A 17556-nucleotide genomic window follows, 5' to 3' on the forward strand; every position below is an offset into this window, starting at 1 on the left:
CTTGGCCATTGTGGAGAGGTTGGAGTCTGTTTAATTGAGTGTGTGGACAGGTGTCTTTTATACAGGTAACGAGTTCAAACAGGTGCAGTTAATACAGGTAATGAGTGGAGAACAGGAGGGCTTCTTAAAGAAAAACTAACAGGTCTGTGAGAGCCGGAATTCTTACTGGTTGGTAGGTGATCAAATACTTATGTCATGCAATAAAATGCAAATTAATTACCTAAAAATCATACAATGTGATTTTCTGGATTTTTGTCTCTCACAGTTGAAGTGTACCTATGATACAAATTACAGACCTCTACATGCTTTGTAAGTAGGAAAACCTGCAAAATCGGCAGTGTATCAAATACTTGTTCTCCCCACTGTATATAATCATGATTTGTTAGACTCTAACTGCCACTTTCATTAGTTTCATTAGTCCTCTGCCAGTTGCAGGGCATCAAATCCAATTCAGGTTATTCAATTCTGATTGAAACAATCCAAATTGCATGCATGGACTGACACTACAGGAGTTGGATTTGTTCATTTTATGCTAGCCAAGGACCAAAGTATTCAGTTAAATATTGATCATGTTCAAAAATAAAACCTGGGTGAGGGAAAGCACAGCAGCCATGCTGTCAATGTCGTGTACCTACCTGTTGGTAACCATTAATGCAGGGGATGTCACACTGACTCCTGTGAATGATGGCTGTCATTCTCCCTGGCACTTTCAAAATGGTACAGAAATCTAAAATGAAAACACATTTAAAATAGACATTTCAATGTGAAACATTTTATTCAGTCTCAATTACATCTCACAGAGATACATTTAGTTTGTTAATACAATAGTATTAAAAGGCTTATGCAACACCTAAAATATATCACATTTATGGTAAATCAACAAAAAAAGGAGCTATCAAGCACACAACTTGAAATATATTGATTACAAAACATTAGAAAACGAAGAAAGAGTTAAATTAATGGAAAATATTAGAGAAAATCTTCCCCAGGTATCAACAAACATTAAGATGTTTTTTTTTGTCTAGTTCTGTATATTGATCCAAGATGTATGTGATGGTCATATTGACCATGATGATACTGTTAAATGTTGATGATAGAATATGTAAAACCTCAAGAACGTCCGAATACCACAGAACTGGGATTCTTTTTCACAGAATTTGCTGAATATTGACGGCCGCCAGACAGACGATATACAGTAACTGTGCTTCATGAAGGAATTAAAGGACAACCTCTGAGTGAACCATGGTCGTTTCAACAGTTGAGTCATCGTAACAGAACGTTTACTGTACAATAACAAACAGGTCACACAGAACACAGGGATGAGGCACAAATAGGCTAGGCTCATGTAGATTGTTCTAATATTTGACAATCTTCTCATATGTAAAGCCTATCCTTTCTGCGTAAAATCTAGAAATAAAACACTCAAAAGCCTGGTTGACAAATTAATACAAAAATGCATACAATTATAAGGCAATGCAGCTGCGTTGAATACTCTAAATAGTAAGCTGTTGATTTCACATTCTTGAGAAGTGAATGCTACACATAAAATAACAATAATGTTATCCTTTGCTGAGTACATGACTCTCAAAGTTAGAGTTCATAAAAGGCATTTTTAAGTTATAAAGTTAACCTTGAAAGTATAAAAAACATAACTACACATATGTTCCTTGGAGCTGAGTTGAAATGGCCGTTTGAGTTAAGACCTGAAAAAGACAAAGACACATTAACAAGCATACCTGGGTGACTCGTAGTTATGAGACAGACATTTGTTGAAGGCACTTTGGAAACCCAAAAGTTCATCCTGTGAATGGTGAAAGACAAAAAATGTAATCTCTTACTGGACATCTTTGGGATCCTGATGGGGCCACTGCTGCTGCCATCCCCTCCACCACTCAAGGCTTTGATCTCAATGAGGTAGTCCTCACCAGAGGGGACCTGCAGCTCCACGCTGGTCCTGTTGGTCTCCACCATGTTGGTCTTCCCAAGCCAGTTCTGACGGTACACCACCTTGATACGGGAGAGGGAATATCATGGCAAAAGTAGTTTGACCTTAACAAGAAATTACAGATTTATGGATAATGCCACTGTACTGTTTCTTTGAAGAAAGAGAAGCTGCTTCTCAGAGAAAGCAAAACTTCAGAAAAAGAAAGAGTATTTTCTTGTGCAGCCAAATAGTCTTAAGAAATGTATTGTATATTTTCTGCAGGCTCTTTCCAGAGGATGCCATGAATTGCAAATTATAGAATGAGGTGTTAGTGTGGCCCCCTGTGGCACTCAGTGGAGGCTGGTGGAGCCCTGTGGGGCTCAGTGGAGGCTGGTGTCTCCCTGTAGTGCTCAGTAGAGTCTGGTGGCTCCCTGTAGCGCTCAGTAGAGGCTGGTGTCTCCCTGTAGCGCTCAGTAGAGGCTGGTGTCTCCCTGTGGCGCTCAGTGGAGGCTGGTGGATCCTTGTGGGCCTCAGTGGAGGCTGGTGGACCCCTGTGGGCCTCAGTGGAGGCTGGTGGAGCCCTGTAGCGCTCAGGGGAGGCTGGTGGAGCCATGTGGCGCTCAGTGGAGGCTGGTGGACCCCTGTGGGCCTCAGTGGCTGGTGTCTCCCTGTGGTGTTCTGTGGAGGCTGGTATGGCCCCCTGTGGCACTCAGTGGAGGCTGGTGTCTCCCTGTGGCGCTCAGTGGAGGCTGGTGGACCCCTGTGGGCCTCAGTGGAGGCTGGTGGAGCCCTGTGGGGCTCAGTGGAGGCTGGTATGGCCCCCTGTGGCACTCAGTGGAGGCTGGTGTGGCCCTGTGGGGCACAGTGGAGCCTGGTGTCTCCCTGTAGCGCTCAGTAGAGGCTGGTGTCCCCCTGTGGGCCTCAGTGGAGGCTGGTGGACCCATGTAGCGCTCAGTAGAGGCTGGTGGACCCATGTAGCGCTCAGTAGAGGCTGGTGTCTCCCTGTGGCGCTCAGTGGAGGCTGGTGGACCCCTGTGGGCCTCAGTGGAGGCTGGTGGACCCCTGTGGGCCTCAGTGGAGGCTGGTGGAGCCCTGTAGCGCTCAGGGGAGGCTGGTGGAGCCCTGTGGCGCTCAGTGGAGGCTGGTGGACCCCTGTGGGCCTCAGTGGAGGCTGGTGTCTCCCTGTGGTGCTCTGTGGAGGCTGGTATGGCCCCCTGTGGCACTCAGTGGAGGCTGGTGTCTCCCTGTGGCGCTCAGTGGAGGCTGGTGGACCCCTGTGGGCCTCAGTGGAGGCTAGTGGAGCCCTGTGGGGCTCAGTGGAGGCTGGTATGGCCCCCTGTGGCACTCAGTGGAGGCTGGTGTGGCCCCCATGTGGCGCTCAGTGGAGGCTGATGTCTGAATGTGGAGCTTCAAAGGCTCCCAGCTGCTTCCTCACCTTCTCTCTCATATCTCTGAGCCACGTCAGAAAATGTATACTTTAAAAGAAAGCAGGACCTTTTCTGAATCATAATCCTCTGCTAAATGCTCCAAGAGTTCAGATACCCAGGATGACATGAAACACTTCCCGTTACGCAGGTTCAAATACAGCAGGTCTTTTTACTACTGCGCATTCAGAGAGATCGAGAGGCAGGAATCTTAACTGAATGTATCAACAACCATCAACAAGGTCACATTTTGCGTGTTCACATATCGAAATGTTGCAGATGATCAATCAACCTACTCAGTGCAAAACCAGCACAATGGAGAAATAGGTTTGTTTTGGGTCATATCACTGGGAACAGACCTTTTAATTTTGTACGGCCAGACAGAGACAATCCGTATGTGACACTGAAAGTGCTGAGGTTTATATTTCCACAGCGACCACGGAGTCATTTATAGAGAACATAGAGGCTGAGGTTAGCCAAGAAACTGCATTTGTTTCCTAGTTTTCAAAGATTCTGCTATTCCATTGACAACACTCACCTTGTATCCTGTCACCTCAGACTCATTTCCCATTGCCTTGACATGCTCCCACTTTAAAAAGATCTTGGAGTTGGTCAAGTTCCACTCAATATTCCCTGGAGGTTGACTTGGTGCTGAAAGATATGCAATCATATAGCCACACGAGTTAGTCACGTAAAATTCCATCAATAGCTGAAATAACTCCTAAATTACTTTCTCACTTTAATCATCCCCTTATCGCTTCTGAATTAAGGAAATCTCGACTAGAATGGAACAAGAAAGCAGATTGCTTTGAGATAGAGTTAATGGTTGAATAATTGCCTCCAACTCTGATAAGCTCATAAGCACGCCTCCTCTCCTTGAGTCGTCAAGACAAACAGCATCTTGTCACAGATTTTCGTAATTTTTTTAAAGAGGGCCCTGCTAATTCACCTTGTAGGTATAACATAATCCAATTCCATCTGTTAGTCTTGCAGTCAACATGCAGTCAAGAATATACCCAGATGACTGTGTTTCGTCTCAGCAGTGCTGTTGATGTCGAGTATTCACAGAGGCTCTAAAGTCATTGAAGTTGTATTGTATCCTGCTGCATTTTACCACAATTCGATTAATGTAAAACTCTGCGGGATATGCAGGCTTCATGAACGTGAAAGCAGACTTGTAAAGAGAGAAATGCTCAAATTGCATGTGACAGCTATCCCATCTCAGAGAAAAACTCACGTGGTTTCTTGGTGGTGACTTTGACTGCGGGGCTAGAAGGCCCGGCTCCAGCGCTGTTCTGGGCCCTGACTGAGATCAGATACAACGTACTTCCCATGAGTCCAGAGAGAAGGGCCACAGTGTCCGTGACCTTCACCATCTCAGCATCGCTCTCCTGCACCCCCTCCTCCCAACAAAGGACCTGGAACAAAAGACATTAAGGTTATTCCAGACCTCCCGGCATCATTAGAAACACTTCCAGCACTGTTGTTTGTTGATTTATTTCTGGACCTGATGAACAGGGGCTGTGAGTGAACAATGAAGGTCAAGTAACCAGGGCCTTCCCTATAGCCAGCCAGTCCTGGGCTATACTAAGGGAAGAATGGGTAAGATCCTCTAGGTGTTCTGTCATGAGGGACGATGTTTGTTGTGGAGGAAATTGACATATGATGTTCACACTTGTGAGGCGTGATTCATAGAACACTACTCAGGCAGGGTAGCAGCCAGGATATAAGGGTCCTTGGGAGACCGTAACAGCTGTGGACAGACCTCTTCATTCTCCAGATTAGATGGTGAGAAATGTACCTGTATCCCAAGCAATTTTTCAGTGTAGGGGAAATTCCTAGTTTTTGCCACTGGCAGTTCTATTTAAATGCATGCCGACCCATTGCAGAGTCAATCATATTGAGGATAATATCTATCATGCTGTTTTCTGCTCTCTACCAGTATCATGAATGCTGGGATATTTTTCATACCTCATATCCAAGGATCTTTCCACTGCTGGCTGTCTGGGGGATGGGTTCCCAGTACACCTCAATTTCAGAGGCTGATAGCGTCCGGGCCCACACTCTGGACGGGGCTACAGAGGGCTCTAAACATGAAAAGATCAGACCAAGAACATTATCAAGAATGGTAAACATTCAAGTCAAACTAAACCAAACTTTCCCTTTCATCAACAACTTGACCAATAGTCAAAATAACTAACCTTCCTCTGCAGAATACACTACAACCACATGGCTAGATGGGCCTTCTCCTTTGTTGTTGTAGACTCCAACTTTCACCTCAAATTGGGAGAGGGGCGGGATGCTGTCGTTCCTGAAGGTGTATCTTGATGCATCAGGTGAAGCCAGCACAGTCTGTTTCCACGTGTTTGTACCAAGAGGACGAAAAGCCACAATATATCCAAATTCCTCTCCATTCTGTAGTTCCTCTGGTATCGGCTATGAGACAAAGACATTTTGACAGCATAAATTGTAGAATTTCTTCCCATTGGTTGTGAACTGAACATCAAATGATTATATCAACTAGAAGTGTCAAATTCTGAATAGCCAAATACCACAACACCAACAAGATAATACATGTACAGGTACCTGCCAAAATAATGGAAACACTTGAGTTAATGAAGCATACAAAGTATATTGAAAGAAGGTGCTTCCACACAGGTCTGGTTCCTGGGTTAATTAAGCAATTATAACACCCCATCATGCTTAGGGTCATGCCCAGTTACCCATTATTTTGGCTACCATGGCTAGAAGAAGAGATCTCAGTGAAGGGTGTGTCAGTATGTGTGTGTGTGTGTGAGTGTGTGTGTGTGTGAGTGTGTGTGTGTGTGTGTGTGTGTGTGTGTGTGTGTGTGTGTGTGTGTGTGTGTGTCTCAGTCACCGTCTCTTTACCCAATTAAACAACTTATGGGAGATTCTGGAGTGGCGCCTGAGACAGCATTTTTGACTGCCATCAACAAAACATCAAATGATGGAATTTCTCGTGTAAGAATGGTGTCGCATCCCTCCAATACATACCAGACACTTGTAGAATTAATGCCAAGGTGCTTCCTTTATTTTGGCAGTTACCTGTATATCCAAAGCTATACACAGTATACACACTTCCTAAACCATTCTGCACGATAAGCCAAATCACTTTAAGAGACCCACAGATATCATCCTAGATTTATGCACATACAATTTCCACCATCGCTAATTCTTGCATTTTGATTTACACACCAGGGGAGATGTTTGGAGGAGGCAAATAGCTAGGCAAGACAGCTCTTGTTTGAATTAAAACCCATTTAATTGAAGTCACATTGCTGTAGAGAATTCTGTCAAAACCCCATTCATGTCAGAAGACTGATTTGAAAACAGTCTGTCACAATGAAGACATATTCTAATAAGGCTGTGATGATCAGCAAGCTTACCTCCCATTGGATAACCAGTTCTCCTCGCCTTCCTCCTCCTCCACTCACAGTACCTGGTGCTACTTCAGGAACTGGATGGACAGAAACAACAACAGTGTCCAATATAAGGGTGTGTATTCCTTCAGAGAGGGGAGCAAAGGCATATTTGAATCCTTACTACTCCAAAACCATACAGAAGCCTTGATATCACTATCATAGTGCCCCTAATCCCAATACGGTTTCCTAAATTCACAAAGCAAAGGCTTTATGTTTTTATCAAATTAAATGTGGGTTGATACTGGCACAAGCGCCTGCCATGCTGCTGCTGTTACTACAGTGTGTCACCTCCATATGTACTCCTCTCTTGTGATTCAGTGAGCCAGGCGGATGCACTCTGCTAACCCGCTCAAAATAGACACTTTTAAGTCCTTGCCTTATGGCATGCGTGGGTATTTCACACGGTTCCTGTTGATATGGCTGACATGAATTAATCATGTTAGGTTTTCCTGAGTGCTGATGTATACAGCATCTAAATGCTTAAAAGATATGATGCATCCTGCTCGGGTGGTTCTAATCTGACGAGCAAAAGTATCACTAGTGTCAATATGCACATGGCTGTGTCATCTAAACATATGAATAAATTATCTCTCACTTTCTTTGCCTATTAGGTAAATCATTAACACCTGTCTCGGTGTCTGTCAAATTGGAACAAAGCTGATTATGTCTTCATTACACATAATTAGCGATGAGAAAGGCACGATAAAAGTGACTGTGGGATCTACATGGTGAACTCTATCAGGGGAGGAACAGAACACGCAATACAAGTTAAACTAATCAGACAGTTAAATTCCATTTCCACTGTGGGGTTGATAGATTCACCACGAGAGGACAGAAAGGAATTAAAAAGTACCTGCTGCTTTCGTTCGAATCTGCTTGGATTGCATGCTGGGCTCTCCAACACCCACATTGTTGATAGCCACCACCCTGAATTCATAATCCACCCAGGGGTTCAAATCTATCACCGTTGCATGAAACATCTGTCCAGGCACAGAATCAGGAACTAGGATTAAAGAATTTAGAATTTAAATACATATTGATTCTCATCCACCAACAAATCACATTTCAAAAAGCATCCATGTTATCAAAGACTGCCTGTGATATAATTCAGTCAATATAACTTATCCAAGAAGGCCCACGAGATAACGAATGAGTAAAAAGAAAGCAATACTCCTGTTCACATCATCCCCAAAGTTGACTCTTCTCACAATATTATCATAGTACAGAAACAACCTAATTATATATCTCTATGACAGAAACATTCTCTGAATATAATGTGCTGTAGAAAACAATTTCATAAACGCTGTGGTGTCTAAACAGATGGATGGGCTGGTGTTGTAGCTACCTGTCCTGACGGCCTGCCAGCCGATGGAGAAGGGGGTCCTGGCCTGGATGGTGTACGTGGTGACAGGGCTGTGGTTGTCAGGCCCAGACCCCCAGGAGAGCTGGACAGTGGAGTCAGTGATCTCCCCCACCATGAGGCCCTCTGGGGCACCGGGCGGCCCTGACAGAAGAGGGAGAAAACCACTGTCAAAGAGCTCTATTGTGTCAGCCAAAAAAGGATGGCAAGGTTAAAGCAGTTTCATGCAAGGCAGACAAGTCTACCCAAAAAAGAGAAAGACATTTAATATTTCACCCAGCGGAGCTAAAGATCCTTCAATTGATGAGGGGAAATACAAAATTATTCCAAAAGGAAGGAGAAGTGGAAAATTAATGTATTGATTTAGAGATTATCCTGTAATCATTATTTAACACTGAATGAATGTCACCCAGAATAGTTGGCTGAAGTAAAGAGAATGAATAGAGGGTGATAATGTGGTAGGTTTTCGAATTCCTCTTTAGATGAGTGCTACAGCATATCAGTAATACAAAGTAGCATCACGGTGAGGAAGTGCGTGCGTACCTCTGACAATGAGGTCGGCTGCTGCTGAGACGCTGTCCACCACGGTGTGAACCATGCACACATACTTCCCAGAATGCTTTAGCTGAATATTCCTGACCATCAGATCACCAGCTGATTCCTGATGACAATAGAACAGAAAACAGTGTAATTTCACAACAATCCTAGTAATTCCAAATACAGTCATTAAATAACTATTTTTCCAGCTGTGTACCAATTATCATAATGATAACGTTTCAACTCTCTATACGCTAGGGCAGTAGCAGATTGACCTAGGCCAGGCTAGGTCTTTAGTGAGAGAAAAGAGCAGGTAGGAACACTGGAGTGACACTGATTCTAACACTCCTTGTGTTAAACAAACGACTTCCAGAAGTTTAATAGCTCTGCTAAATGATGCTCACAGTGAAAATGTCAGTGTTATGCAGGCCATTTTAGTGCAGGGTCTTTGTGTGCTCAGCAGACCAGAGGATACATCCTGTAATCAGACAGATTTGTGCTCCTTGTTCACAGGAGTATCATGTGGTTTACTCCTAAGATCAGCTACAGGTTTGGGGTTTTCATCTCTCGCTACAGGTTTTACCTTGCCAGGCCTCCATGTTAAATGCCCTAGTCTTGTCTGACATGTAGGTGTACTGTTACTGTACAAGCTATGAAGCTTGTGAGCAGAAACGACTGTGTACAGTACAGGTCGGTGTTTCTCGACCCTGGTCCTCCAGTCCCTCCAACAGTACACAATGTTATCGTAACCCTGGACAAGCACACCTGATTCAACTTGTCAACTAATCATCAAGCCCTCAATGAGTTGAATGAGGTGTGCTTGTCCAGGGCTACAACAAAAATGTGTACTGTTGGGGGTACTGGAGGACCAGGGTTGGGAAACACTGATATAGGTAGTAGGTACACACCCCTCCTATCATCTCAAAGTGGTCCTGTTTGTTGAAATCAACGAGTTTGCCGTTGAAGAACCACTTAAAGGTGGGATCCAGGGAGGAGTCTCGGGACACTTCACATGGCAACACGATGCTCTCTCCCACAGTGGCATCAACACTCAGCGGTGGAACTGTTATCTTGGTCGGCTCTTTTTGACAACACAGAAAAACAAACACACAGGATCATGTGTTACTGGAGCCGTGCGACATGACTTGAATTTGAATATAGACCTGCTGCTGGACAAAATGTCCTGTTCATGTAGACAAGATGTTTTCAATGCAATGCTTATTCCTCTCAATCCAATTAACATGTTTGGAGAAAAAAAATGTTTTATTGATATAGTCTTGAGATGGAATAATTCAACCTAATGCAATCATGGTGTCAATTTAATACTCCATGTACAACCATCAGTTATTAAAACAGCCAAATCAACAAATTTAAACAGCAGCTCTTTTTAAATTAACATGAAATGTCTGACTTGGGCGGAACATAACATCTCTATCCTCACTACTCTAGATGCCAGGGATTTTCTCCCCTCTGTTGTGTGACCAATAACTCACAGCTGACAAAACCAAGGATGATGAGTTATGTTTCTGTCAAACCAGCAGGAACATAAAACAACTATATATTTCATTATCAATTTCATGCTTGACTTAGTATTTCCCCCCTCTAAACACAGGTTTAAACCATCTGCTTAAAAGGTAGTGAAATCTGTGTCCGGAAAAGTACCTTTCACCACCAGAGTGCCAGTACTGCTTGATGTCCCAAAGGGGTTCCTGGCCACACAGGTGTACCTCCCTCCGTCTGATTTGCTGATGTTGGTGATACGGAGAGTTCCATCCTCCATAATAGTCTGTCTGACAAGAATGAAAGAACAGACAACTGTTGTTATCAGGATCAATAATTATTTGATAGCACTCACTGGATTATATAGGGATTCTAAATGACAATTAGCATACAAATACATAAACACTTCTGGCTTCATTTCAAATATAAACTGGGTGGTTCGAGCCCTGAATGCTGATTGACTGAAAGCTGTGGTATATCAGACCGTATACCATGGGTATGACCAAAACATTTATTTTTACTGCTCTAATTATGTTGGTAACCAGTTTATAATAGCAATAAGGCACCTCAGGGGTTTGTGATATATGGCCAATATACCACGGCTAAGGGCTGTGTCCTAGCACTCCGCGTTGCGTCGTGCTTAAGAACAGCCCTTAGCCGTGGTATATTGGCCATATACCACACCCCCTCGGGCCTTATTGCTTAAATAGCCTACATCCATGTTGTAGTTTGAATAACAACTATTTCATGAATTAAAAACGGAATTGTCTGGAAGACTGAATTCTCTACAAGCACATTTGCACATTTCAGAACAGAGCAATTCTCTTAGTTGAAGCAGAACAGATTTGCTGTAGGGTCGACATGCTATTGAAAGCACAAAAGATGAAATGTGCATTTTAATAGAATACACAGCGGGACACAGCGGCCAATGAGGACATGGGAAGGAGAAGAGAGCAGAACAACAGTGAGAGATGATTCACTCCGAATAGGAATCTTTACCTGCGGCCTTGTAATTATACAACCTGTGTGAGATCCTATCGACACACTAAAAGCCATTTCCAAAAAGTAATGAAAGCAGATATGACTAAAGAGCCATCTCACTTGTAGCTGGCTGTCAGGACACAGTGAGAAACCGAGGAAACTCAAGCAACAATGTTTCAAAGGCACATGACTGAAATACTAATCAGAGATGATTGTAGACTATATCTATTTGCAACATTTTCCCCACTGTCAAGTGGAAGTTTCACAAACTATCTAAAAGTGCTTTACTTTATACAACATAACAAAAGCAACCTCATAACAAAGAAGTCGATTCTGCATATGTTTTCTTTTCAGTCGCCTCCATCTCCTCTAACTGAAGCTAATTGTAGAGATTTTTTTTCTATTGATAATGTCAAATTAACAGCCACACAGAAAGACTCATGTGAAGGTGAAATTACAGAGGAGGAACTCCTGGATGCAATTAAAGACTTTAAGTCCGGGAAAACTCCAGGGTTGGATGGCATACCAGTCGAGGTATACCAAACCTTTTTTGATATACTAAGAGGACCGTTAAGAGCATGTTTTAACCACTCCTATGTAAATGGTAGATTATCTGACACTCAAGAAGAAGGTCTGATCTCATTATTACTGAAACAGGATACAAGTGGAAAATATAAAGATCCAGTCCATTTACAAAATTGGAGGCCCCTTACACTTCAGTGTTGTGATGCAAAAATCCTAGCAAAATGTATAGCGCATAGAATTAAAAAGGTATTGTCGGATATTATTCATTCTAATCAGACAGGTTTTTTACATGGAAGATACATTGGAGATAATATAAGGCAAGTATTGGAAACAATAGAACACTATGGAAAATATGGGAAACCAGGCCTGCTATTCATAGCAGACTTCGAAAAGGCATTTGATAAAGTTCGACTGGGGTTTATATATAAATGCCTGGAGCATTTCAATTTTGGAGAATCTCTTATAAAATGGGTCAAAATCATGTATAGTAACCCTAGGTGTAAAATAGTAAATAATGGCTATTTCTCAGAAAGTTTTAAACTGTCAAGAGGAATGAAACAAGGTTGTCCACTATCGGCATTTATATTTATTATGGCCATCGAGATGTTAGCTATTAAAATCAGATCCAACAATAATATCAGGGGATTAGAAATACAGGGCTTAAAAACAAAGGTGTCATTGTACGCAGATGATTCATGTTTTCTTTTAGATCCACAACTAGAATCCCTCCACAGCCTCATAGAGGATCTAGATACATTTTCTAACCTCTCTGGATTAAAACCAAATTATGACAAATGTACTATATTACGTATTGGATCACTAAAAAATACAATTTTTACATTACCATGTAGTTTACCAATAAAATGGTCTGATGGTGATGTGGATATACTCGGAATACATATCCCAAAGGAAATAAATGATCTCACTTCAATAAATATTAATAGAAAGTTAGCAAAAATAGATAAGATCTTACTACCATGGAAAGGAAAATACCTGTCAATTTGTGGAAAAATTACCCTGATTAACTCTTTAGTATTATCCCAGTTTACCTATTTGCTTATGGTCTTGCCTACGCCTAGCAAACAGTTTTTTAAATTATATGAGAAAAAAATATTCAATTTTATTTGGAACGGCAAGCCAGACAAAATTAAAAGAGCATATTTATATAATGAATATGAATTCGGAGGACATAAATTATTAAATATTAAAGCATTAGACCTATCACTAAAATCTTCAGTCATCCAAAAGTTATACTTAAATCCGAACTGGTTCTCAAGCAAATTAGTAAGATTGTCTCACCCACTGTTCAAGAAAGGCCTTTTTCCCTTTATTCAGATTACAACCTCTCACTTTCAGTTATTTGAAAAGGAAATAATCTCCCAAATGTCACTATTTCTAAAACAAGCCATAGAAAGTTGGTTGCAATTTCAATTTAATCCTCCAGAAACGACAGAACAAATAATGCAACAAATATTGTGGTTAAATTCAAATATACTAATTGACAAAAAACCTTTATTTTTTGACAGAATGTTTAAAAAAGGTATAATCTTCGTAAATGATATCATTGGTAGGACTGGTGGAGTTATGTCGCACATGCAGCTAACAAAAACATATGGAAATGTCTGCTCTACCCAAAATTACAACCAAATAATTGCAGCCTTACCGCAAAAGTGGAAGAGGAAAGTTGAAGGGGGAGAAAGTAAGGAACTTGTCTGTCGGCCTTGCATTAAAGAACATAATTGGTTAAGGAAAACTGTGATAAATAAAAAAGTATATCAGTTTCACTTAAGGGCCAAAGGATTGACAGCCGTCCCATATAGATTGCAAAATAGTTGGGAAGAGATCTTTGACGTACCGATCCCATGGCATAGTGTTTATGAACTGACACGCAAAACGACACCGGATTCAAAAATTAGAATCTTTCAATTTAAATTATTATATAAAATTCTTGCTACCAATAGAATGTTATTTATATGGGGGATACAATCTTCCCAGCTCTGCAGATTTTGCTGTGAAGAGACAGAATCATTTGTTTTGGTTCTGTCCATTTGTAGCTTGTTTTTGGACACAGGTCCAGGAATGGCTAAAGGATTGCAATATTTACCTGGAACTAACCTTGCAGATAGCATTACTGGGTGATCTGAAAAGTCATAGTCAATCAATCAATAATATAATAATACTTTTAGCAAAAATGAGAATAGAAAGGTTCAGAACTTTTGTAAAACATCACAGTACGGTTGAAATATATATGGCAAATAGAAATCCTATATGGATGGTGTTAAGAGATAGATGGGAGGTATTGAATAGAGTTGAAGGATGGGACTAATAACAAATAACAACAAATAATAACAAAGATAGCTAATAATGTAAGCATACTGTGTCCATAATAAGTATATAGGTTGTATGTTGGGAGCTTTTGGGAAAGAGCACAGTTAGAAAGATATGGCATTTAGAAGCAAACCGGATGGACATCATGAAAATGATCGGAGAGGTTGAGAGTAGAAGAAGTTCAGGAGCAAAAAATAAATAATATATATATATATATATATAATAGAATTATTGTAAAATTAACTCTGTCCATAAGGTGTAGATAGTAAGTATAGACCGGAAGTAGAGGCCTGGGCATTGTTGTTCACTAATTTACTCCAAGTGGGGAAAGGATGGTGGGGTTGAAAAGTAATAAAGGGGAATATATATATAAAAATATAAAAATTAAAATAAAAACATGGGGGATTGGAAGTGATGCAGACAATTACATTGATAGAAGATACAATCTATCTGCAATATTAAGCTGATCCATACCCCCCCCCAAAAAAATAAATAAATAAATAAATAAATAAATAAATAAAAGAAGTCGATTCTATTCATTGTTTGCCATATTCCACAAACATTGGGTTTTGAATGCTTGTACGTTATTTTCTAATCTAACAAAATGTAACAAATGTAAACATGCATAAACAATGCTATGAACTCCTAGCTATCGTGACCTTCTGTTTCAACAAATAAAAAACAAAAACTGTGAACTGCAAGCTCAGAAATCAAACTATTTCACTGCAGCTCTTAAAAATAAATATGTATTCACTCTGGCTGAGCTGAGACCCAGAGAGCATGTCTGACACAGGGTGCTTTGTGCTGATTCATTGACAGAAATATCAAACATTGAGTGATAGAGGCATGCTGAAAACATGACCTGAGGGGCAATGAGCTGCAAAACAAATCAAAATGTAAAGAACTATCTGCTTTAAGAAAGAAACGCCGTTCCACGCCGTGCATTTTCTATTCTCGTCCAGACGCACAGCCATCGTAATCACTTCTTTCTCCTTTTCTTCATGACCGCCCCGTTGAATATGATAACTAATCAATCGCTCTGCTCACATGTTGAGGCAGGTCCACTGAGTTACGGAAAGACTATGGAAATGTGGCAAGAACATATTGATTCAGGCCATAGCTTAAAAGCAGCAGTATCAACAAGGCTGCTGTTCACACTCCATCTGTCTCAACCGCACCATCTCAATTAAAGATGCAGAATTAGAGGGCGTGTGAGAGGAGTACACTAAACATTACGCTGCTGGTGAGATCTCTCTCTCTCTCTCTCTCTCTCTCTCTCTCTCTCTCTCTCTCTCTCTTTCAAGGTAGGCGGTAGTATATTGGATATGTTATTCTCCAGCTCTTGGTCCACAGCGTGCTCTTGACGGAGTCTTTCTCTCAGAGGGCTGCAGTACAGTAATTCACTGTAGGTTAGTGTAGCTGCAGCAGGGTTATGCAGCAGTTCCACTGTCCCCACAGACCTTCTGGGCTATGACCAGTACCTCAACTGAACTTGTCAGCTGTGAACCTGTGAAGCTGTGAGGCTTGCATGAGAGGTTACAAGGAATCATTTATAGCCACTGCTGAATACAAGCTTGAAAGACCAATGACATCATAATGAACATGAAAGTCCCTACCATAACAGTAAAGTTGTTGTACAGAACATTCCTGAATACAGAGATATACAGACAGCAAACAAGATCCTGGACATCTCTATTGAACTACAAGCAAAAGCAAAAGCAAAAAGCCCCCTCACCACGTCATTGATTAGAGACATAAACAGCGTTGAGCCCTAGAGACTAGCACGTCCCCAGGAGAAGGGCCCTTATACACAAGCCATCGATGGCATGAGCAGCGATGGGTACTGTTTTTGGGTCATTCCACCATTTCGGTGCCTTTTGAGAAGTGTAACTTGGTAAAAGATATATATATTTCACCTTATTTTAACCTTCAACTTAACCTTCATCTCAAGAGGTTAAATAAAAAAATGACTATAGCAAGTGCCTATTAAAGTAACAGGGTTGACCGTAACAGGGTTGACAATTTCTTCCTAAGTCAGCCATAAATCCCCCTGTGACAGGGGGAATGGAAGCTTTTTTTTTGTTGTCATTTTAGCAGACGCTCTTATCCAGAGCAACTTACAGTTAGTGAGTGCATACATTTTTCATACTGGCCTCCCGTGGGAAATGAACCCACAACCCTGGTGTTGCAAGCGCCATGCTCTACTAACTGAGCTACAGGGGACTACAACAGCGAGAGGCAATTGAATGCAAGCTTCACAAAAAAATACAATTGTTAAAACATTTCTAGCTGTCTATCTATGGGTAACAGGGTTGATGTTGTGTTATGCTCGACACGCTCAGTTTTCCACCGCAAAACACCAGAAAATTGCAAAAAATTGTAGAACCAGCTCACCTGCTTTTACTCTATGATTTGACTATTAGATGTTCAATGTTTCTTAAACAAAAAAATAAAAATAAAAAAAGGAATAGTTTAAACATTAAAACGAGAGTTCAGTTCACGTAACAGGGTTGACCTTAAAATGCTTTGTCAAAGCAACAAAATAACTTGACGGAGCTTCAGCAAGCCTTAATTCATATTAACATTTGGATTTATTCAATTTTCCCTGTTGTCTGTATTTAATTGATTCATTTAACATAACAGGCTTTAAAATGCAATATTGGTGCACAATATCTACTTAAAATATAAAAAGGCACTTATTTAGTGGAATGACCCTATTGCGACTGCGACTGTACCTCTTGCTGTCCTTCAGAAACTCTCCCCCTCTCCGCCAGGAGATAGAGGCCCTAGGGGACGCATGGGGACGGCACTCCATTATCACCTCCCCCCCTCTCTGGATCAGCATGGACTTCTTCACAAGACTCTTGGAGAAGTCGGGTGCAGAGGCTGCATGTGGAACAGAACAAACCCTGTTGAAACCATTCTGTTCTCTTTGACGAGGCAGTGGCACAGCAGTTAGCTACTGCATGTATGCATCAGCCAAACTCTGTCAAACGCATCATATTCAATTATAAAAATGTAATTTAATAAAAAACCACTGGCTGGCTTTCTTTATCAAGTAATTATGTAAATGTGGCTAAAAACCATGGCTCAGCTGATGTTAATTGTCTTTTGGAGTTGGTTCTTTCTACTGACAGTGTTAGTACACAGATGTCTTGACCTCGCTGTGTCTCTGGCTTCAGCTTTCTAAACAAGACAAAACAAACACTTCAGACTAGAGTCCCCCGACATATTTACCTACAACCTTGAGTTCAGCGCTGGCATAGATGGCTCCATGTTCGTTCTCTGCCAGGCACTGGTACATCCCTGAGTCCAACAGGTTGATCCTGGATACGGCCAATCGTCCACCTTCTACAAGTATCCTATCCTGGTAACAAGAGAGATATACCCTCAATAACACATCTCAGTATGTGATGTGTGATAAAACTCAAATTATAAACTGGCAGGTTCAAGCCCTGAATGCTGATTGGCTGACAGCCGTGGTATATCAGACCGTATACCACAGGTATAACAAAACTTTGATTTGTACTGCTC

The 17556-nt window shown here is 41.4% G+C and overlaps 1 protein-coding gene across 1 annotated transcript in view; it reads right to left on the reverse strand.

The window, feature by feature from the left end:
- Positions 1-752: 752 nt before the first annotated feature.
- The window catches only part of LOC311138002 (contactin-4-like), a 132521-nt gene continuing 115717 nt past the window's right edge, over positions 753-17556 (reverse strand). The window contains exons 10-23 of the mRNA XM_084172648.1: positions 17260-17389; positions 16758-16908; positions 10351-10478; positions 9597-9769; positions 8695-8812; positions 8137-8295; positions 7645-7794; positions 6756-6826; positions 5550-5784; positions 5320-5435; positions 4586-4766; positions 3887-3999; positions 1839-2007; positions 753-1703 (exon numbers count right to left, since the gene is read on the reverse strand). Of these exons, the coding sequence (XP_084028774.1) occupies positions 1618-1703; positions 1839-2007; positions 3887-3999; positions 4586-4766; positions 5320-5435; positions 5550-5784; positions 6756-6826; positions 7645-7794; positions 8137-8295; positions 8695-8812; positions 9597-9769; positions 10351-10478; positions 16758-16908; positions 17260-17389 (1980 nt within the window). The 3' untranslated portion in view covers positions 753-1617. The remainder of the gene's footprint in view (positions 1704-1838; positions 2008-3886; positions 4000-4585; positions 4767-5319; positions 5436-5549; positions 5785-6755; positions 6827-7644; positions 7795-8136; positions 8296-8694; positions 8813-9596; positions 9770-10350; positions 10479-16757; positions 16909-17259; positions 17390-17556) is intronic.

The sequence above is a fragment of the Coregonus lavaretus genome (assembly GCF_964263955.1).
Source record: "Coregonus lavaretus genome assembly, chromosome: 12".
In the NCBI taxonomy this organism is placed as follows: Eukaryota; Metazoa; Chordata; class Actinopteri; order Salmoniformes; family Salmonidae; genus Coregonus; species Coregonus lavaretus.